We start from the raw sequence: 23,312 nt of genomic DNA on the forward strand, positions 1-23,312 counted from the left end.
GAACAAGGGAGTCACGGAGAGAGTGGTCTCTCCGGAAAGCAGACAGGGGTGGGGATGGAAAAATGTCTTGGGTGGTGGGGTCGGATTGTAAATGGCGGAAGTGTCGGAGGATGATGCGTCGTATCCGGAGGTTGGTAGGGTGGTGTGTGAGAACGAGGGGGATCCTCTTAGGGCGGTTGTGGCGGGGGCGGGGTGTGAGGGATGTGTTGCGGGAAATACGGGAGACGCGGTCAAGGGCGTTCTCGATCACTGTGGGGGGAAAGTTGCGGACCTTAAAGAACTTGGACATCTGGGATGTGCGGGAGTGGAATGTCTTATCGTGGGAGCAGATGCGGTGGAGGCGGAGGAATTGGGAATAGGGGATGGAATTTTTGCAGGAGGGTGGGTGGGAGGAGGTGTATTCCAGGTAGCTGTGGGAGTCGGTGGGCTTGAAATGGACATCAGTTACAAGCTGGTTGCCTGAGATGGAGACTGAGAGGTCCAGGAAGGTGAGGGATGTGCTGGACATGGCCCAGGTGAACTGACGGTTGGGGTGGAAGGTGTTGGTGAAGTGGATGAACTGTTCGAGCTCCTCTGGGGAGCAAGAGGCGGCGCCGATACAGTCATCAATGTACCGGAGGAGGAGGTGGGGTTTGGGGCCTGTGTAGGTGCGGACGAGGGACTGTTCCACGTAACCTACAAAGAGGCAGGCATAGCTGGGGCCCATGCAGGTGCCCATGGCCACCCCCTTAGTTTGTAGGAAGTGGGAGGAGTCAAAAGAGAAGTTGTTGAGTGTGAGGACGAGTTCAGCTAGGCGGATGAGAGTGTCGGTGGAGGGGGACTGGTCGGGCCTGCGGGACAGGAAAAAGCGGAGGGCCTTGAGGCCATCTCCATGCGGAATGCAGGTGTACAGGGACTGGACGTCCATGGTGAATATGAGGTGTTGGGGGCCAGGGAATTGGAAGTCCTGGAGGAGGTGGAGGGCGTGGGTGGTGTCACGGATGAAGGTGGGGAGTTCCTGGACCAAAGGGGAGAAAATGGAGTCCAGATAGGTGGAGATGAGTTCAGTGGGGCAGGAGCAGGCTGAGACGATGGGTCGACCAGGGCAGGCAGGTTTGTGGATTTTGGGAAGGAGATAGAAACAGGCCGTGCGGCTTTGGGGAACAATGAGGTTGGAGGCTGTGGGTGGGAGGTCCCCTGAGGTGATGAGGTCGTGAATGGTGTTGGAGATGATGGTTTGGTGCTCGGGTGTGGGGTCATGATCGAGGAGGCGGTAGGAGGTGGTGTCGGAGAGTTGGCTTCTGGCCTCGGCGATGTAGAGGTCAGTGCGCCATACTACGACTGCGCCACCCTTGTCTGCGGGTTTGATGGTGAGGTTGGGGTTGGAGCGGAGGGAGCGGAGGGCTGCCCGTTCTGCGGGGGAGAGGTTAGAGTGGGTGAGAGGGGTGGAGAGGTTGAGGCGGTTAATGTCTCGACGGCAGTTGGAGATGAAGAGGTCGAGGGAGGGTAGGAGGCCTGGGGGTGGTGTCCAGGAGGAGGACTTGTGTTGGAAGCGGGTGAAGGCGTCAGTGGAAGGAGGGTTAGGTTCCCGGTTGAAGAAGTAGGCATGGAGGCAAAGACGGCGGAAAAACTGCTCTATGTCCAACCGTGACTGGTGTTCGTTGATGTGTGGTTGTAGGGGGACAAAGGTGAGCCCCTTGCTAAGGACTGACGCCTTTGTAGGTTACGTGGAACAGTCCCTCTTCCGCACCTACACAGGCCCCGAACCCCACCTCTTCCTCCGGTACATTGATGACTGTATCGGCGCCACCTCTTGCTCCCCAGAGGAGCTCGAACAGTTCATCCACTTCACCAACACCTTCCACCCCAACCTTCAGTTCACCTGGGCCATGTCCAGCACATCCCTTACCTTCCTGGACCTCTCAGTCTCCATCTCAGGCAACCAACTTGTAACTGATGTCCATTTCAAGCCCACCGACTCCCACAGCTACCTGGAATACACCTCCTCCCACCCACCCTCCTGCAAAAATTCCATCCCCTATTCCCAATTCCTCCGCCTCCACCGCATCTGCTCCCACGATAAGACATTCCACTCCCGCACATCCCAGATGTCCAAGTTCTTTAAGGTCCGCAACTTTCCCCCCACAGTGATCGAGAACGCCCTTGACCGCGTCTCCCGTATTTCCCGCAACACATCCCTCACACCCCGCCCCCGCCACAACCGCCCTAAGAGGATCCCCCTCGTTCTCACACACCACCCTACCAACCTCCGGATACGACGCATCATCCTCCGACACTTCCGCCATTTACAATCCGACCCCACCACCCAAGACATTTTTCCATCCCCACCCCTGTCTGCTTTCCGGAGAGACCACTCTCTCCGTGACTCCCTTGTTCGCTCCACACTGCCCTCCAACCCCACCACACCCGGCACCTTCCCCTGCAACCGCAGGAAATGCTACACTTGCCCCCACACCTCCTCCCTCACCCCTATCCCAAGCCCCAAGATGACATTCCACATTAAGCAGAGGTTCACCTGCACATCTGCCAATGTGGTATACTGCATCCACTGTACCCGGTGCGGCTTCCTCTACATTGGGGAAACCAAGCTTTGCAGAACACCTCCGCTCAGTTCGCAACAAACAACTGCACCTCCCAGTCGCAAACCATTTCCACTCCCCCTCCCATTCTCTAGATGACATGTCCATCACGGGCCTCCTGCACTGCCACAATGATGCCACCCGAAGGTTGCAGGAACAGCAACTCATATTCCACCTGGGAACACTGCAGCCATATGGTATCAATGTGGACTTCACCAGTTTCAAAATCTCCCCTTCCCCCACTGCATCCCTAAACCAGCCCAGTTCGTCCCCTCCCCCCACTGCACCACACAACCAGCCCAGCTCTTCCCCCCCCACCCACTGCATCCCAAAACCAGTCCAACCTGTCTCTGCCTTCTTAACCGGTTCTTCCTCTCACCCATCCCTTCCTCCCACCCCAAGCCGCACCCCCATCTACCTACTAACCTCATCCCACCTCCTTGACCTGTCCGTCTTCCCTGGACTGACCTATCCCCTCCCTACCTCCCCACCTATACTCTCTCCACCTATCTTCTTTACTCTCCATCTTCGGTCCGCCTCCCCCTCTCTCCCTATTTATTCCAGTTCCCTCTCCCCATCCCCCTCTCTGATGAAGGGTCTTGGCCCGAAACGTCAGCTTTTGTGCTCCTGAGATGCTGCTTGGCCTGCTCTGTTCATCCAGCCTCACATTTTATTATCTTGGAATTCTCCAGCATCTGCAGTTCCCATTATCTCTGCATCATTTTATGGTTTGATTCTTAAGCTTTCAAGGGAATTTTCCAAAAAATCAGGAACTGAAAATTTTTGTGCGTCTCATTCTGCCTGTTTATAATTTCCTAGTAGGCAGGCTATCAAATGTGACTTTCCTGAAAAGGTAATTGCATGATGTAAACTGAGATTTATACATAGTCTGAACATCATTTATTGCAAATTTGGGTTCTTGGATTCGGGGTTAGAGCAATATTTGTTTTTGTGTGATGAAGTTAATAATTAACTTGTGAGCATTTCTGTGGCCAAAGATTTCTTTTAAAACAGTTTTTGACACGTACCTTTAGAATTAGAGTCATAGAGATGCACAGCATAGAAACAGACCCTTTGATCCAACAAGGGTCAATGCAGATCAGATACTCTAAATTAATCTAGTCCCATTTGCCAACATTTGGCCCAAATCCTTCCAATCCCTTCCTATTCATTTATCAACCAGACACCTTTTAAATGGTGCAATTTTACCACCCTCCAACACCTCCTCTGCCAGTTCATTCCATACATGCACTACACTCTGCATGAAAACATTGCCCACTCACCTTAAACCTATGCCCTCTAGTTTTGGACTCCTGCCCTGGGGAAAAGACCTTGTCTATTTGCTCTATCTATGCACCTCATGATTTTATATACTTTTATAGGTCACCTCTCAGCCTCCAATGGTCTAGGGAAAATAGCCCCAACCTATTCAGTGTCTCCCTATAGCTCAAACCCTCCAACCCTGGCAACATCTTCGTAAATCGTTGCTGAACCCATTCAAGTTTCACAACATCCTTTTCTACATCAGGGAGACCAGAATTGAATGCATTATTCTAAAAGTGGCCTAATCAATGGCCCGTGAAACTTCAACATAATCCCCAACTCTTATACTCAATGCACTGACCAATAAAGTCGAGCATACCAAACACCTTCTTCACTAACATGTATACCTGCAATTCCATTTTCAAGGAACCCGCACTCCAAGATCTGTTTGTTCAGCAACACTGCCCGAGACCTTTAAGTTTATAAGTCCTGCTCTGACTTGCTCTACCAAAATGCAGTACCTCGTGTTTATCTAAATTTAAACTCTTATCTGCCAGTCCTCGGCCCATGGGCCCATCTAATCAAAGTCCTGTTGTTCTCTAAGGTAACGTTCACTAATGGGTTCTATGTGAATATTGGTGGAGTTTTTTTATGGTAAACAAGATAACAAGCTCTAGTTTAGAAGGTCAGGAGAAGGTTTTTGTTTTTAACATTTAAGAGAAACACTCATAGCTTGCAGTTGTTTTTTTGTCTTTGAGGTTTGAGCAATCCTTTGAAGCCCTTGGACTAAGATAGCTGTGTAGACCAATATCCCTGAGAAGGGAACGATGTAGTGAAACTAGATTACTTTAAAATGATGAGTTAGTGTTAGTTTAGACCAGATAAGCCGAGACAAAACCCTGAAGAGATTACTTACAGCTGTGTATGTTTAAGCTCAGGTGAATAATAGCACCAAGAAGGGTCCAGTTTGAGTTCGTGTTTGCTAAATTCACAAATGACTTAAATCTACCAAGGTGTTGGAAACAGATGTGAGTACTGCATGAGAGGTGAATTGAAAACTTTGAGTTGGTGCTATAAGTAGATAGTTTGGTTTATTCTATTCTATTTTATTTTGTTTCTTTTAATGGATTTCTGTTTAATTGTTAAAGCCAAATCCACAGCATTGCATACTTACATTTCAGCGAGAAACCATTTATTAAAACCGAAACAAATCAAAATGTGAACCGTTGTGCTATGTTGCAGTCTGGTATCTGACTTATTTAGTAATAACATCATCTGCGATCGTAACAATAGGCAAAGAGAAACACGTCTCTGAGACAGTGCTACCAATTTACTAATCTTACCTGCAATTTCACTAGATTGTACCTGGAAACCAGATTGACGTTTTGTTTCAGTTAACCTGACATTCCTCATTGGGGTAGTCTGCTGGAAATCAAGTTTTGCTTTTCCAAAAGTCCTCATTTTAGCTGCCTTTTCAGACCCAAGTTAGTAGAAAGCACAGACTATGTTTCTGAACTAAGCAAGAATAATTATTTATTAAACAGTCAAATCTTTGAAAGACAAACCTTTAGTCAAATCATTTATTTGCTGAGACACTAGGTGCATGGAAGAGGGGATACATGATGACGGTGGTAGTGCAGCTGAGTGTACCACTTGCCCGTTTCCCTTCCCAGCACTGGCAAGTTTCATAAGGGAAGGGTGGAATCGGCCCTAAGAAAGTGCCTAATTCCTAATTTAGATAGCTAAAGAATTCATTCAGAACTCATTGAGACTTTTGTAAAGTGGTTGACTACATGTTTGGTCACAAACAGACTATGTGCATGAAAGTGGCAAACAATAGGGAGGCATTCATGACCATCATAAGGGTTTGGTGGGTGCATAAAAAGGGAGCACAGTTCATTTATTTCCTTGGCAGATAGATGGGTGTTATTGGATATGTACAAGTTATGAGCATAATGTTCTGTATTTTCTCATTTAATGCAAGTAGGCATCACCCTTCTGGTATCTGAGGGATAAAGCTTCCAGACATAATTGGGAGCATGGTCTTCAATTCACATTGAGCATTGAATGCATTTCCATTGAAGATGCAACCTGTACTCTTACTGCCAATGAAGGGTGTACAAATGTCCTAAGGTTTCACTGACCCAGTGCAATGATCCTTGTTTTCCTTCACAATCTTATCCTTATTTTTCTTGTTTCTTTCTTCCTTTAGCAGCTTTCCATCTCATGAGATAATGTTTCTTTTCCTTTTTGATCAACTCCATATTAAAGATTGTAATTGGTGCCTTCTATGTTGTGTTAATAATTTGCAGCAAAATTGGAATATCCTTTCCAGGGTGCATGCCTGATCACAATTTATGGACTCACTGCCATATCCAAACACTAGGGCATCCTTCTCAGGAATAAATGCAGTTGATTCAAGAGTCGGATGGAAAAGTAATGTATTTAGACATCAGTCCATTTTTGGGCTCCATTCCAAATATTTTGTCAGGATTTACTCCCTCAGACTTTAAGTCTCCAAGGTATCCTGAAAACAATGAAGCTGCTACTTTAAAAAAATGAAAGCTAATACAGCTGGAGTTGTCAGTGAGTGGTGAGTACATTGTGAATGGTTGGAGGTGCAACAATCACCGGTGACCTGCTCTGTTCTTCCTGATGTGATGCTTCTATATAATGCTTCCCTTGTGGCCTTTGATGAGACAGGAGCCACCCACTTGGTTGTTTCTGCTTGTGGGTAAGAAGCAGATAGCAGTCATTCTTATCATCAAGACGCCAAGTAAACATCTCTAAAAGCTCCATTATTACAGCCTACTTCATAGTCCCTCAGACAAGCCCAGCAAGGTTATAATGATGATGATGATGCCTTATTAGAATGGCACCTCATTCATTTTTCACGTGGCTGTTTCTGTCTTTGGTTGGTGCTGTAGATGGCCAAAGGGCTCAAAGCTGGAGCACAACTGGATTCTGCTGTAAATATCTCTTGCTGTCAGTGCCACCCACTGGTCAAGGCTACATAAATGTCCTGCATTCTCTGAACATCAGTGACCAGTTCCTGCATGTATTCTGAGTGCTGCTGCATATGGTTGTCTGTGTCTTGTTTGGCAATTCTCTCACTGAAAGAAGAACTTTTCTTAAAGCCTTGAGCTATGTTAGCACAAATGAGCTGAATGGAATCCTCAGCCCCTGACCCTGCCCTGCTTTAGGGTACTATGTCATGTGGGTACACATCAGTTGCTGCAGGTCTAAGTAAATCCTCTTTTCGTGTGAGCCCCAAAACTCAGTTGAGCTCAGTTGAGCAAGGCAACTTCTGTCCTTTGAGATCTGAAGGAGCCTGCCCAGAACAGTTGCTATCACCTCCTTCTCACCCAGTGCTACTCTGTCTACATGCTTGCAAGATAAGCTAGTGATAGGTGCACATGTAAGGTGTGTTGTTTGTTCTGAGGCATGTACAGGGCACTGGTGAGACTACACCAAGATACTCTTGCATTGGAAGCACTTCATAGCAGAATCACTAAGTAATGCTGAGATAGTCCAATGCATCAGAGTCTTTGGAATGCAGTTGGATGAACATGAGTGAAGGTACCCTCTTAATCTCCAACTTACAGTTTCTTCACCACCAGGGATGCTCACCTCCCATGCCCAAAATAACACCAAAAACAACAACGGAAATTTTTATCATGTGTGGCTCTCTTTAGTCTCAGGTGATGTCACGAACGCAGATCTCTCCAGCAGGCTGGGTTGGGTTGAACTTTCACTGGCTTTGAGTGCCAGACTGCCCAATGCAATGACCATTCATGTAGAAAGTGATTTCATGTTAGAGCTGATGTGTAGGAATGGTAACCATTCCTTGCTTTCACAGGTGTTATATGCCTGTTTCTCAAGATGTGGCAAAAGAGAGAAGAAATGCAGTACAGGGTTCTGTGGCCAATTCCAAAAGCTCATTGATGTAAGAAGCTTTATGTATCAATTCTGGCAGGTCTTCTTCAACACTAGGTGTTATGCATATAGTTGGGGGTGCCTCTTTAATAGACCTCTCCACTCTAGAACCAGATGTGAAGATGTGAGAATTGTCAATAAAGTTTTCCTTTCATGGATGTGAGTTTGCTCGCTGAGCTGGAAGGTTAGTTTTCAGATGTTTCGTCACCATGGTGACGAAACGTCTGAAAACTAACCTTCCAGCTCAGCGAGCAAACTCACATCCAGAGCCTCACCCTGAGCTACAAATCTTCTCAAAACTCGTTCCTTTCATATTAACCATTTGGCTACCTTGTGTATAATTCCTGGCTCTGAAGGAAATATCAACATAACACAATGGTTCTGACACTTGCTGAGACGTCAGTAAGTACCCTGGGCACACATTTCTGCCATATTCAGGAGCAACATATGTCCTCAGGCTCCTCTAATTTAATGTCTAAGAGATTAGTATTTGGAAGTCTATCAATAACATAAAGAGTTAAGGGGACAATGTGGGAAAAGGCATTGGATGATCATTTTGAATGGTGAAACACTCAATGGGCTGGATGGCATATTCCTGCTCCTATGTTCCCATATCTTCTGAAAATAGAGTGCCTGGAGACCTGCCATTGAAGGTCTTAATTTCACTCAGTTTGCAGGAGCAAAGGAGATTACTGAACCTTTTAATGCACTGCACTCAGTTCCTCGTAATCACACTATGATCTCAACCATCTCCGTACACCTATATGATTCTAGGGCGAACTTCTCCTCCAGATAAGGAGCCTCCTTCCTCCCCATCACTACCTCAAGGAAGATCTCCAGGTCTTCACTTGCAAAGTGAGGGGCAGTCCTGCAACAGGTCTCAGCTTTTTCTGGTTCATGAATAAAATAAGTAAATGAGAGCCAATGCATTTTATTTAAGTCAGGACTGCACATTTTCATTTCTGACTCTATTTGTGGCCTCAAGGCTGCTAACTGGCCAACCAGTCTCCCCACCAGATAATTTGCAGGTTGCTACATGAAAATTGAGGCCTGTTGGTGCTTTTCTCCAGTGGCAGGATCAGAGACTGGAAAGAATCTCAATGTTCAATTCCTGACCCAGAAGGAAAATCAAGTGTTGTAATCTGCTTCTGCTGGAAATAAGGGGCCGAATTTGTTGGGCCAAAAGCGGGTCCTTAGCCCAAATTTGTCAAGAACAGTCATCCAGTTGAACAATTACTGAGTAGAGGAGTGCCACAATAGGAGTCCGTTTTGCACATTGTAGTAGGTTAGCTTTAAAAATTCCAATTTAATTCAGATCAATATTTTATTATCTATAACACAACAGAGAATAGAAAATAGAACAAATAGCACATTACGTAGTAAGTTATATCATCCCTCCTTTTCATTCTTCGGGCACCTATTCAAGTGGTCATAACTGAAGAAGTGGCTAGTTTTCATAATTTAAAAAATCCTTTAACATCCTTAGACAGGAGGGAAAAGGGAGCATAGCCTTATACAGTAGCATCAAAATATTCACCAGCTTTTAAAAATTATGATATCCCCACACAATAGTACCTATTGTGACATGGATTGCTTTCAGCACCGCCACTATCACCAATCATGGCCCCCATTATGAGCTTTCTTGCTTCTCTTCTTCCCTGGCTTTCTATCAAGAACCTCCTTGTTCGCCTAATATTTTTTTCTCTGTCGCTCTGGGCTTCTCCACCTATCCTACACCAATCCCACCACCCCCAAACCTCGATCTACCATCATCAGCGTAAATACAACCTGTTCCCAGCTGCCTCTAGATCTGAAGAAGAGTCACTGGACTCAAAACATTAACTCTGCTTTCTTTTCACAGATGCTGTCAGACCTGCTCAGTTTCTTCAGCAGTTTATTTTTGTGTATTTCAGAACCTTTTCCTTTCTCCTTCTATAATTAGATAAATTATAGTGTGAAACCAGTTTTCAATTTCTGATATTGGAAAAATGGCCAATAATAATCAAGATTTGTGAGACACTTTTGGAAATCTGTAAAATAGACCAGTGCAATCAAATGTAAAGGTCTCCACATCTACCTTAACAGTTTGCTGCAAAATCTTTAGCATGTTGATAAATCACTGTAGAAATAGAATTCTAATTTGTGTAATCTTTCTTCATAATGTAACCTTTGGATTCCAGTAAATCTGTGCTAACCATCCTCGAAGGCCAGTATGCTCTTCCTAACACATGGTGCCCTGAACTGCTCGTAGTACTTTAGATGCGGTCCGACTAGGAAATGGTATAGCTGTGAATGACTTCTCTTTCTAGTTTTTCCAATCTCCTATATTTCTGTATTCAATTAGTCTTTTTGATTATTTGCCCCGACATATTAAAGATTTACGTACTCCTGTAGACTTGCACTGTTCCACATTCTTCCACACCCTTCACAACTTTCTACACTCTCTCTAGAAAGTACAGTACTGTCACTTCTTTTGGCCCAAAGACTTCATATTTACCTTCATTGAAATCCAGTTTTCCCCATTCAGTTAATATATTAACAGCTTTGTACTTCTTTGTTTTCAGCTCCCTGCTGTACAAAGCCGTCTATCTTTGTGTCAAAGTTAGAAGTCACAAGACACCAGGTTATAATCCGACAGGTTTATTTGAAATCACACAAGCTTTTGGGGTGCAATATCTATGAATCATCAATAAACCTGCAGTAACAGAGCATTGTAAATATTCAAATTGAATTTATTTTGCTGTTTAACAGCAGCTCATTTTGTATTTTAACTGCAGATATTTGCCTTCTTGCATATCTTTGTGCTGCTTAATCTAATAGATGCTTTCCTTTACCTAGATCTTAGCCAGAAATACCTGGCTCTGGATCCAGTTACTCACTTCAGACCCATCAAACACGATTCTAAGTCCATCACTCACAGTTATTCAAACGTCTTATCCCTGACATGCTCAAACTCTGCTAACTGGTTGCTTTAGTACTGGTAGGTCCTAATGTCCTACTCTTCCTTAGATTCCCTTCCTTACTTGGTGAGCTGATCATGGGTCTTGGGATACTATCACTACAAAATGCATTAGAAAATCAATAACCATAAGTCAGTACCTAGCTGTCAATGGTTGCCACTTTGTAATGCTGAATGGGCTTTAATTTCTAAAGACTGTGATTCATATTTTTCCAGTACAAACATTGAGGAGGAGACTGAAGACATTTGTATTACCTATTACGACCTTGGTAGAAGATCCAACGACACATACCCCTTGCTTATAGTTCCTAGTCTGAATCCTTGGTGCCTCCTGAGTTCTTCCCAAAGTTTTATAAAGCAAACCTGTTTTAGGTCCCATTATTTTGTACCTTTAGAGAAATGTGGCAAACCTGATCTGATCACCTTCTGATTGCTTTTCTTTTTTCTTCTTCTATCATAGAATTCTCACATATGCAGAATCTCAAGTCTCAGGGTTTCATATGCACACTTTAATAATCTTTAATATGTTGGGGCAAATAATCAAAAAGACTAATTGAATACAGAAATATAGGAGATTAGAAAAACTAGAAAGAGAAGTCATTCACAGCTATACCATTTCCTAGTCAGACTGCATCTAAAGTACTATGAGCAGTTCAGGGCACCATATGTTAGGAAGAGCATACTGGCCTTCGAGGATGGTTAGCACAGCATCATATGCTTCTGCACACTTGCCTGTTGTGTCATGGTTCAATCTCTTAACTCTTGCACTTTTACCTAAAGTAATCAGTGTAACATGTCTATAGACATGAAGATCCTAAGTAACTTCAATCCTTATATGGACATTAATTTTCTTTACAACTTAACATCAACATTATTCTTACTGTTAGCTATATTAACACTTGCATTTAACACTCCAAAGTATCTTGACATATATTATAATATCAATGGTACTATTAAAATGCAAGTTGCTGTTACACATTGATCTGCCTATATTTCCTTTGCAGCTGTCTCACTGGGTATGTTAATAACAGCCTCTCCGTATTCTACTTGAAGGATTTTGATAATAATATTATTCCTTCGGATTATGGATCAGGGTTATTAGGATTTTCAGTAACCCACTGCAGGTAAGATATTAATCCTGCTGTTGACATCCACACATGAGGTTTTCTAGCAGGAGTATCTCGACAATAAAAAAATTGATATTTAAACGTACTTCCCCTCTCCTTAATCCAGAACCTTGAAGCTAATTGAAGCATATTTGTCATCCTAATTCAACACAGACTAGGAGAAGAATTTGGAACATTCTAGGTCTGTAAGGTTCACTTCCACAATTGGCAGGGACTTTACAACTGAGTCATGAGTGAAAAGCTCATTTCTTATTTCCAAATTCATGAGTACTGTAACATTGTCAAACCCTTTAATCCAGTACCTGATTCAACTTATCTGATACAAAAGGTAGGATCTTATGCAGCTCCCAGGAATGGACAGGAGGTGAAAAATTAGTTACCTAACAGTAGGATGAAACCACAGAATTAACTTGGAAGTGGATTGCAGGTAACCATTGGGAACCTATTTTTAATGCAAAAATATTCATTAAAACACAACCTTGCCAAATTAAGTGTACCTTTGTCATTAAGTAATCAGCAAATAAGGAACATGTGCATTCAAATTCAGGACCTGCTTTGTTCAACTACTGGGGAGCAGACAATGATTGAAAACAGGTAGTGGCAGTCAGAGGTGAATAGCACATGGCTGATTGAAGTAAGTAGGGAAGGAGAACAGAACTGGCAGTTATAGGTAAGCAAGGCATGGCTGACCAAGAGGGAAGTAAGGAGAAACATAGCCAGCAATCACAGGATAACAGACATATCTGACTAAATGAGGGAGGGACAGGAACAGCAATGAAAAGAGAATGTAACATGGCTGCCTGAGGGCGTCAAAGGTGAACAGAACATGGCTGATCAAGTGAGGGAGATTCACATACCAGTCAAAGGGGTACTGACTGTTGCTGACTAAGGAAAGGCAATGTCAGTCAACGGAGCAGGGCATCACTGGGAAAGGAGGGAGGTGGCAGCTCTGCAAAGTCGTGCAGGGGCCAGGGGAGATGCTCGACTATGTAAGGAAGATCACTGTAGAAAGACACTAGGTCAAGCATAATTGTGGTGAAATCAGTGGTTATACAGTGAAAGTCAGTGGTGAAGTCCTGAGAGTTAAGAATCACACAGGATGGGTTGAGGATAATGGATAGTAGCAGAGAAGTGACGGGGGCTTCTTCCATTGTACCAGCAAGGGAGCAAGAGGGATTTCTGACTGATGAGGGTAGTTTGGTCGTCAACAACAGCTGGTCTGAGGTGATGGGGCATGGTCAAAGATTACTGACAGCAGAGTAAGGTTAATTGAATGGGGCTGAAGGTGATGTAAGGAATATCAAAAGTGAGTGAGGGAGGTTTACAGTTTAAGGGTCATAGTACATGCGCCCATGACATGGATGCATTCGTAAGAACCAGTTCTCTTTGGTCAACATTGAGTGTGGAGTTGATCACAGGTGGAGTTAATGGTCAGTGCTAAGTATAGGGCTCCTGGGTAGTCAAGTATTCAGGACCGTTTGGGGTTCAAAGACTACACTGCCCAGATCTTTGTTTGAGTTTTATTCACAGTTCTCCTCAGACAGAGAAGATGGGTCAAGTGCACCCAATTCTTTTGCTAACTCTTGTGCAGCTACAGAGGAATCAGCAATACAAGGCCATATAATGCCTTCAACTCCAACAAGGGACCCCAACAAAGATGCTGGCAACCAGTGCTAGTGTGACATTAATCAGTTGCTCCTAATTAATATACCACAACTACCGTCTGTCATAGGTGATTAAAATTTCACAGGCTTCCATCACTCACCTGTATTTTTCAGGATAATTTAGGACCTCATGGATTGTAAGGCAATTCAATGTTTGTAGCTTAAAAGATCACCATGACCTTGAATTTCTACCCTGCCAGATCTTTTCAGGGCTCAATGATGGACATTTGTGGTATCTCATGTCAAACTTTCAAATACATTGGAGAAGTCACTAATCCCCTGCATGTCCCATGTATAAGGTTCAATGCATTTGGGAGATTCAGCACAAACCTTGAGACCCAGATAGCCAGGGCTATAGTTTCCCTGCCATCAACACATTCCAGAGACACAACTAATTGTACGTGTGGGTCTGGGAGATTCCTGGGAATAGCGAACAGCATTCATAATCTCAAAGTGTTGTAATGTGCAGCCGGTCTATGATCACTGTAAATAATTCTTACAGATGTGTGATTGCTTCCCAGAGACTTCTCATGACTCTTAAACCCTCAGTCATGAGGGTAATGCCTTTAGTACCAAGTTAAGACTGGTAGCTTGTTATAGCCTGCCTTTCTGGCACAGTGATGAGGGCAGGCAGCTCATGTCAATGGAGAGCACTGAAAAGTAAATGTTTCATCAGAGAAGATGAGGACATGTTACTCTATGGCATGGAGCTACATCAACAACAGAACTACAGACAGCGTCAAGAAGTCAATTTCCAGTGGAACATACACACTTTGATTGGCCACAATTCATTTGGTGTGGTTACAAATTTCTCATCTCCTTATCAAAGCGTAACAATGATCTCCTTGGGCCATTCTGACCTGTCATTTCACAACTCTATAGAGTATTTGTTATCATTGGAATAAGTATGGATTTACTATGAAAATCCAACAAGCTATTTCTAAGAAAGAGATAGGAGAAGAAAAAAGTATAGACATAAACTAAATCCCCAACTTTCACCTTAAACATTAAAAATACTGATCAAACCTATTAACCAATTAGCTGCTTTCCCCACACTCATGACATTATACCTTCATACAGGTAAGCCTTACCATTCATAACTTATGTCCTTTCCTTCTCATAACTCACTCTGGAGATTTTATTTCTTCGAGCATCCCTTCTTTGATTTAACTAACTCTATCCTGAATTTCCACATCGACCCAAAGTCCCAGTTACACTGCCTCAGTCCCACTATTGTGAAGCCTCCCTCATGCTGACCATGCAGGTTACTCTGATTAATTGTCCATCAGAGACATGGCCAGATGTGGCAGGACTGTATAAGGTTTTATGTAAGGTATGTTTATGATTGTCAGGCTGTTGTTTTACTAGTCTATGGGATACCTTCAACTTTTCACAAGCTTGTTGGCATTAGTATGGAGGACTTTGCAGGATTGACAGGGCTAGTTTCATTGGTTCTGGTGCCATTTTGGCCAACATGGGCTTTTACAACAATAGTCACTTTTAATTCCATAATTTTTATTGAATTCAAATTTTATCATCTTCTATGGAGGATATTGAATCATTTTCCCAGATCATTAGCCTGTAATTCTGGTTTCTTCATCAAGTGACATTACTGTTATGCCATATGAGTTAATTCGTTTCATTTGTTTCATCCCCAGGTATCGTGACTACAGAAATGAATACAACTATGAGCATACTGGTCAATTCTGGCATATTTTTGCTGCTCGTTTGGCCTTCCTGCTCTTATTTGAGGTAAATTGTAATAGGCCCTAAGATTCCTCACCACATTTAGCATTTCTGGAACCTAAAGAGAAAGTAATTCTGTTTACTGACCTGTAGTTTAGAGGCAGAATCAATTTCTACCATGTCCATAGAACAGTATTTCCTTCCTTCACAGCGGTGGTAAAGTCATTAGGAAATGTATTACAGCTCCAAACCAGCCTTTCATGGCAAATAGGGACCCTGTGAACAAAATGCAGAAGATGTGGTGGATGTTATCCTCACTGCTAACCAACCTCAAAAGAACAATTAGTTCTGTGTGATTCTCTAAATAGCTCAATTCATCTTTTGTCTGGAATAACTTTAATTAAACAGTAACAAATATCTTTGTTCATCCTAATCATGGGTTTATCATGTATCTTATCAGAATTACCTATATAATTTTTAATATGGTAGGGTACTTAGTTATGCACACATAATAACGGTATCCTATCAAATGATTGTCTTCATTTCTATTTCAGAATATTGCTATTTGCATTAAGTACCTTGCAGTTTGGTTTATCCCTGAAGTGCCAGTATCAGTCCGAAATCAAAATCTGACAAATACAAATAACCGATTAAAGGAGGAGCTCAGGTAAGCTTTGTTCAGCTAATACTGAGATGCTATAAAGTCCAGGGTTCTAAAACTCTGAAAGCTTCCTAATTAACAAAGCAAAGCAAAACAAAATGAAATGATCAAAGTGGCAATATTGTGGTGTAACTCAACCTGGTATGATGCCTATGTGTTGTAAACACAACCCTGGTACAATACCAGTGTGGATGTGATGCAGTTACAACATGGTAATGGCACCCTATTGGTGCTATGTAAATACAGCCCAGGCCTGGTGCCCTCTTGATGCAGAATGAACACAGCCTTGGTGTGGTGTTGGCATTATAAACTTTTACAGGTTGACATTTGAATCCTGACATTGTGAAAATAAGTTGCTATGCTACATTGAATTTTTGAATTACATCACAATCAGAATCCTTTTGAAGTATATTGATGTTATGTACACAAATAAAGCAGTCATTTTGCAATGTATCAAAATAATAGAGGGATGAATAACTGTGTACAAATGTAACATATTGCAGTTTCTGGACATTTGAAATAAAATCAGTAAATGCTGACAATACTCTCTGTATAAAGAGAAATATGGTGAATTCACATTGTTCAAATCATTGGGCACAAGAAATAGGAGCCAGTGTAGGTGATTCAGCACTGCAAGCCTGCGCTAAATTGTAGCTGATCTTCCATCTTCATGTCATCTTCCTGCATAATCCCCATGCCCCATTATATCTTTAACATCTAGAAATCTATTGATCTCTGCTTATGAGAAGGGCACAAAAGTAATTTTGGGTGATTTGAACATGCATATTGACTGGATTAATCAACTTTGCAAGGGTAGTCTCGAAGAAAGGTTCATAGAGTGCATGAGGGATTGTTTCTTAGAGCAATGGGGCCAACCAGGGGATTGGCCACTTCAGATTTGGTATAATATAACAAGGAAGAATTGATAAATAGTCTTTTACTTAAGGATCCTCTGGGAAGGAGCGACCACATCCTAGAGTTTCAAATTCAGATGGAAAGCAGAGTTGCAAACGAGAGTTTTAATGTTAGGCAGAGGTAATTATATAGACCTGAGGAAGGAGTTGGCCTGAGTGGACTAGGCAAAAATATTAAAGGCCAGGATTGTTGAAGAACAAAGGCAAATGCTTAGGGAGATACTAAATACCTCTCAATTAAAGTATTTTCCTGATAGGGAAATCATAAAAAGGTGAAAAATCATCCATTGCTTAACAAAGATGTTAAGGATAACATAAAGGCAAAAACAAGTGCATATCATACTGCAAAAGTTAGTAGCACTGTGGAGGACTGAAAGATCTTTAAATGACAACAATTAATTACTTAAAAGAAAATCAAAATAGCAAAGATGAACTTTGAAAGGAAATTAACAGGAAACATAAATGCTGACAGCAATATGTTCTAACAGAATATAAAAAGACAGTGAATATTGAAAGTAAATGTTGGCCCTTTAGAAGATGAAAATGGTGAGGTATTAATGGGAAATTCAGAAATGGCAGAACAACTAAACTAATATTTTGTCACTGTTTTATACTGTGGAGAACTTTTTTTTCCCAAAAACTACAGTTACTACAGCAGAACTTGGTGAAATTACAAGGGTGAGGGTATTAAGTAAACAGATGGGATTAAAGGCAGGTAAATCCCTGGTGCCTGATGACCTGCACCCTAGGGTATTAAAGAAGGTGGCAGTGGAAATAGTGGATGTATTAGTTATAATATTCCAAAATTCTCTCAATTCTGGAAAGGTAGCATGGATTGGAAACATGCTAATGTGACACCCATGTTCAAAAAATGAGATTAGTAAAAGGTGGGAAACTATACAAGATAGTTTGACTTCTGTGGTGGAGAAGTTGCTGGATTCAATCATAAAGGAGGAAATAACTGAACACTTGGAGAAACAATGCTCAATCAGTATCAGCATGATTTCATGAAGGGCAAGTTGTGCTTGACAAACCTCCTAGAGTTCTTCAAGGATGTAACCAGCAAGGTGAATAATTGGGATCCAGTGGATGTGGTATATCTTGACTTTCATAAGGCATTTGACAACATGCCACATAAAGACTGATCCAGAAAGTTAGATCCCAGGAGGTTAAGGTTAGAATATTGGCTTGGATAGAAGACTGATCGACTGACAGAAAGCAGTGTTTCTTCTCTGGATGGCGAACTATAACTAGTGGGGTGCTGCAGAGTTCAGTTCTTGGACCTCAACTAATTACAATCTACATAAACGATCTGTAAGGGCCAGAGTGTAAAATAACAAAATTTGCAGATGATACTAAAATAGGTGGGAAAGCAGGTTGTGATGAGGAGGTATAGAGCTTACAAATGGATATTGATAGGCTAGGAGATTGGGATAAAATCTGGCGGATGGAGTTTATGTGGATAAGTGCAAGATTTTCCATTTTTGCTGGAAAAATAAAAGGACAAATTATTATTTAAATGAGAAGCAGATTCAGAGTGTGTCTTTGTGCATGAATTGCAGAAAGAAGGGGTGTAGGTGCAGCATATAATAAGAAAGGCAAATGGAATCCTGGCATTTATTATAAAACGACTGGATTATAAAAGTGTTGTTATAGTTATATAAGGTGTTAGTGAGTATTGTGCCCAGTTTTGGTCTCTTTACTCGAGGAAGGATGTGATGGCACTGGAAGCAGTTCAGAGAAGGTTCACCAGGTTGATTCCAAAGATGAAAGGGCTGTCATACGAGGAGCAGTTGAATAGCTTGGGCTTATACTCACTGGAGTTCAGAAAAATGACAGGGTGGGGGAGGGTGGGTTCTGATTGAAGTATATGAAACACAAAAGGGGATTGATAAGGCAGATGTTGAACAGATATTGCCCCTTGTGGGACAGTCTCATACACGAGGTCATAGATATAGAGTAATAGGAGGTAGGTTCAAAACTGAGAAGATAAGAAACTACTTCTCTCAGAGGGTTTGGAATCTGTGAAACTCACTGTGCCAGAATGCAGTGGAGGCAGAATCAATCAACAGATTAAGAAAGAAATAGATCTGTTTCTGATTTAAAAAAAGCAGGATAAAAGGGTATGGGGAGCAGGCAGGAAAGTGAAGCTGAGACTGGGAAAAGATCAGCCATGAATGGTGGAGCGGGCTTGAAGGGCTGAATTGCCTCCTCCCACTCCTAATTCCTATATGCCTGTTCTGAATATACAGGCCTGAGGAAATAAAGACAAAAGGGAGGAAGGAACAAAAATGGAAATCTCTGGGCGCTAAGATAGGACTGATTAAATAGCCAACGTAATGGTGATGTAATGGAACGGGTAAAGAAACAACTGTGAGAATGGGAGAGATAAAATTGCAAGTGTTACATTTCCAGCAATATAGCATGGAAGAGTGTTGGTTGGGTTGAAGAGTGGCCCAGAGCATCATAGAGAACTGAAAGAGGAATGGAAGATGTGCTTGGCAATGGAATTACATGGAGGTAGCAGGGATTGAGGAGGATTGTCCGATGAATGTGAAACCCAATTGGAGGAAGGTAAGGACAAGAGGATCCCTTTGAGACTGCGGAAGCAACAGGAAGCGGGGGAGAGCAAAACTGTAGGGAATACAACAGACAGATTCAAGAGCCCTGTCAACATGGATGAAAGGAATCCTTGATTAAGAAAAAAGGAAAATATATTCGAATCACTGGTGTGGAAGGTGGCATAGCTGGGGTGAAAACATTATAAATGCAACAGAATCGTAACAGGAAGCAGCGTGAGAGACATTGTAGTTTACTTGGTTATGGGAGACAATTGGCGTACAGTCGATACGGATGGTCTAACCCTATGGGGTCAGCACTGGTCTAATATCCCCAGTCTTACCAGTTTTGGAATGGAGTCCATGAATGGAGTAAATGCACCCAAAGGAGTTTATCTGGCTGTTTTTGACTTGATACTAAGTGCTGTCAAATAGTAATCCTTATTGGACTGCTCTTATTAGTAGATTAAGTTTGTAGTCATACACTGCCTTTCTCTTACCTATGACCATAATACTGAAAACTACTAAAGACGGTTAGATATATTCACAATAATCCAATCCTGGTTAACTGAGACCATAAATGGTAACTATCAGAAAAGTACCATCCAAATGTCATCCTAAATGTTGTGAGCTCTTGTGATTTCTCTGCTTAATGGACAGACCAGTATTCAAGCATCATATCTAGCTTAGAAAAGAATCTTCTTCTGGAAGCTTTAGGTTTTATTTGTTCTAACATCAGCTATTTTGTGTGCAGACCTTTTACATGAAAGATTGAACTGGTTTGGCCATAGGTATACTTTTATCGTGACTTCTTTCTTGAAGGCACATATTATGGAGCTACACCAATCTGTGAGGTCGTTCAACTTCCATCTCGGTCCATCTTGCTTAGTTGAGCTCGAAACTTCCCCTGAATATACACACTGCACTTTCTTGAAGGATCAATGATTTGCATTGCATCATGCAATTATGTTATATTCATATTGGTACACACTTATGAGACTATTGACTGATTCAAATATATTGCATGTGGTCTGTTTCCTCTCAGTAGGCGTGTTTTGAATCTCATGAATTGCGATCATGCTGAGATCTGTGCATACTAGTAGACTTGACACTGCTGGACCATTGGTATCTACTAGGTAGAAAATTTTGAAAAGTCAAGTTGAGCTTGCATATTCACACCACAGTGTGATTCTGCCAATGCAAGGAATTGGTGATCTGTTATAAGTTGTGAGACAGTCTCTCACAGGTGGTACCATGGCAGACCACTTGCTAAGGTACATGTCTTTCGGGATATACAGTGGTAATATACTGGCACTAGTTCCAATATGAAGTTTTAGTTTTTGGTGTGTGTTGCCCTCCCTTTTCAAGATATATGGCATCAATTGTTGTAAATGCTTTTGATTACCTTATTCCATAGGCATAGTATGTGACATGAACAGTATGGAAAGCTTGGTAATCTTCTGAAATTTGCCTTTTACGTAGTTGACCCTGAACCTCAGAACATTTGCATTTATGCATCTTTTTAAGACTTTCCTTGCTGCCAATGTTCTAATATACTGTCTGGTCGTTTGTTTTGGGATCTTGCTTAGCTTTTGGAACCAGATCTCCTACACATGTAGGCCCAAAGTGCATCGGTATCACATGCTTTATAGTTACTAATAAAAACTGAACAACTTTTGAGAGGTGCAACAAACCATATCTATTTCAGATTTTGTCGGTTCTGTACACTTTGCTGACTGTAGCAAAAATGTTCGCAGCTATTACAGCATATAATTATGGCTGGTCTGCCACTATGGTTTCATACTTGCATCCAACTATAAGTAATGTGTCAATGGTACAGTATTTTATTCTTCTGTCCAAAGATCCTTAAAAGCTTTAACTGAAGTAATGGCAATGACAAATTTCATGAGCCTATCTAACTGTTCCCTTCTGTCACATTTGTGCCCTTTGTTGTGACCTCTTCTGACAAAATATTCAGTGGACTCTTGTGACTCCGTAACAAGATTTCTGCTGTCCACGATTCCATCATAAAATTGTTGGATTGTGCACCCTAATCAGTGTCTCCATGACTTGGTATCAGCTTGGATACAGATCTGATTCTTTTCTTAAGAGCACAGACTTCACAGCTGCTGTTCTGCAAACTGTTTCTTGTGCATCAACCATCAGAAACAAAGCATTCCAATGTCTAGCTTCTTCTGCGCAGGCCTTGGTGTTATAATCATTTTATATTTTTCTTTCTTTAAATTAAAACAATGTTAAAATTATTTTCTCTTGAAAGAACTTACATTCCAATCAAAATTAGCTCCTTTCTTTGTGGTAATGTGGTTTTCCTCAGGAAAGGAATAAAAGTGGGCTATGAAGGATTGCATGACTATCTGAAGAACTGGAGACAGAAAATTGATTATGAAAATACAAAGACATTTCTTCTCCTAGAGGTAGTGAATGTCTGTAATTCCCTGCTGAGAGAATTGCAGATACTTACAGAGAAGATAAATATATTTTTGAAATATCAAAGAGTTGAGGGCTAAGAACAGCTGGCATAAGAGGAGTTGAGGCCTGGTGCAGATCAGCCAAAGATCTTATTGAATAATAGGGCAGTCTTGACAGGCTGATTAGTCTACTTCTGCTCCTATTTCTTTTCTCTCTGAATTTGTACAGTCAATCAATCTGAAAATTAACCTCAAAGTCTTTGTACGTAAGATTATTACATTTTGAGAGGGAAGTGTGAGAAAATCAAGAATTATCAAAAAAATTGTATTGCTTTAACCATGTGAAGTTATTCTAATTTTTTTTCCCTTTAGGATATTAGCAGGAAGAAGTCCAGCAGCGTCATGCAATATTACGGGGCATCATCAGTTAACTTTATGAAAAATGTGAAAATGAAGATAATATAAACATTTTTTTACTGAAAAAGTATGACTAACAACTTACCTGATAATGTACTGCCTTTTATATTACTATACTAGCTTAACCAAAATATATAAAGCAAGCTGAGCTTGAAAAAAAAATTGCAGTATACTGCTGAATCCTGTCAGTAAAGCATGTACCACTCAGTCATTGAACCAGACGGCAGCAAAGAAAAGCAAGGTGGTTTCATTCAGTTTGGTGCCATCAAGCTGATCATTGTTGATGTTCCTTCATGGCCATGGTCAAATGTTTTCCCGAGTTCTATTATTAATTCATCTTAGTCTTATCTTTAGTGTGGCACTTGGAACCTTAACTTTTAACATGATTGAGTAAATCCAAGAGAATATGAATGCACTATGCATTTTAGCCATGAGCTTGTCAGACTCCTGCCTCGGTGAACATGTCTGATGTATGACAGTTCAGAGCACACCCACTCCAGTACCCTACCATCAACTACAAAAGCTGGAGAGTTTGTAGCTCCTAATCTGGAAAACCCCAGAGCCTGTTTGCACCAACCAAAAAAATCCTGATAAATTCAGGAAATCCCAGTTTGTAGAATCCTATAGAGCTTCCAATCCCTGGAATTAATTGGACCTGTGATAAACCAAAGTGCTAATTGTTCTAAAACTAAATTGTTGGCAGCACAATCAGCATTTAAGTGCCCAACCTTTACCTCTGATTACAATGAGAAATCAAAACCGTGACACGGGATGTTGGAACAACAGTTTATGGATAATAAATGTTATCCCAATTCAAGATGCTTTTGCTTTTGACATTGTTTATTGATATACAGGCTGTGCATATGATCTGCAATATCACAAACCTCATCACTGCACCCTAAAAGAGATACAATACCATGTATGATATCCTTTCTTCCACATACCCACGTTGTACAGGCCATGTTGTTTTAAAAGAACGGTGGGAATATTGGGTAACTGATTAAATGTTAAATCTAAGTATTTGTTCTTGGACATCACTGACAAGGCAGGATTTAATGTCAACCAAAGTTACCCCCAGAGCCATTGAAAGTCAATCACATTGTGTCAAACTGGTTAACT

General features: G+C 41.7%; 1 protein-coding gene across 1 annotated transcript in view; it reads left to right on the forward strand.

The window, feature by feature from the left end:
* The window catches only part of LOC125459486 (anoctamin-9-like), a 170,566-nt gene extending 148,325 nt beyond the window's left edge, over positions 1-22,241 (forward strand). The window contains exons 19-23 of the mRNA XM_059652224.1: positions 11,742-11,861; positions 15,187-15,280; positions 15,769-15,881; positions 21,683-21,782; positions 22,149-22,241. Coding sequence (XP_059508207.1) covers positions 11,742-11,861; positions 15,187-15,280; positions 15,769-15,881; positions 21,683-21,782; positions 22,149-22,241 — 520 coding nt within the window. The remainder of the gene's footprint in view (positions 1-11,741; positions 11,862-15,186; positions 15,281-15,768; positions 15,882-21,682; positions 21,783-22,148) is intronic.
* Positions 22,242-23,312: the final 1,071 nt, after the last annotated feature.

Source organism: Stegostoma tigrinum, chromosome 17, assembly GCF_030684315.1.
Source record: "Stegostoma tigrinum isolate sSteTig4 chromosome 17, sSteTig4.hap1, whole genome shotgun sequence".
Classification (NCBI taxonomy): Eukaryota; Metazoa; Chordata; class Chondrichthyes; order Orectolobiformes; family Stegostomatidae; genus Stegostoma; species Stegostoma tigrinum.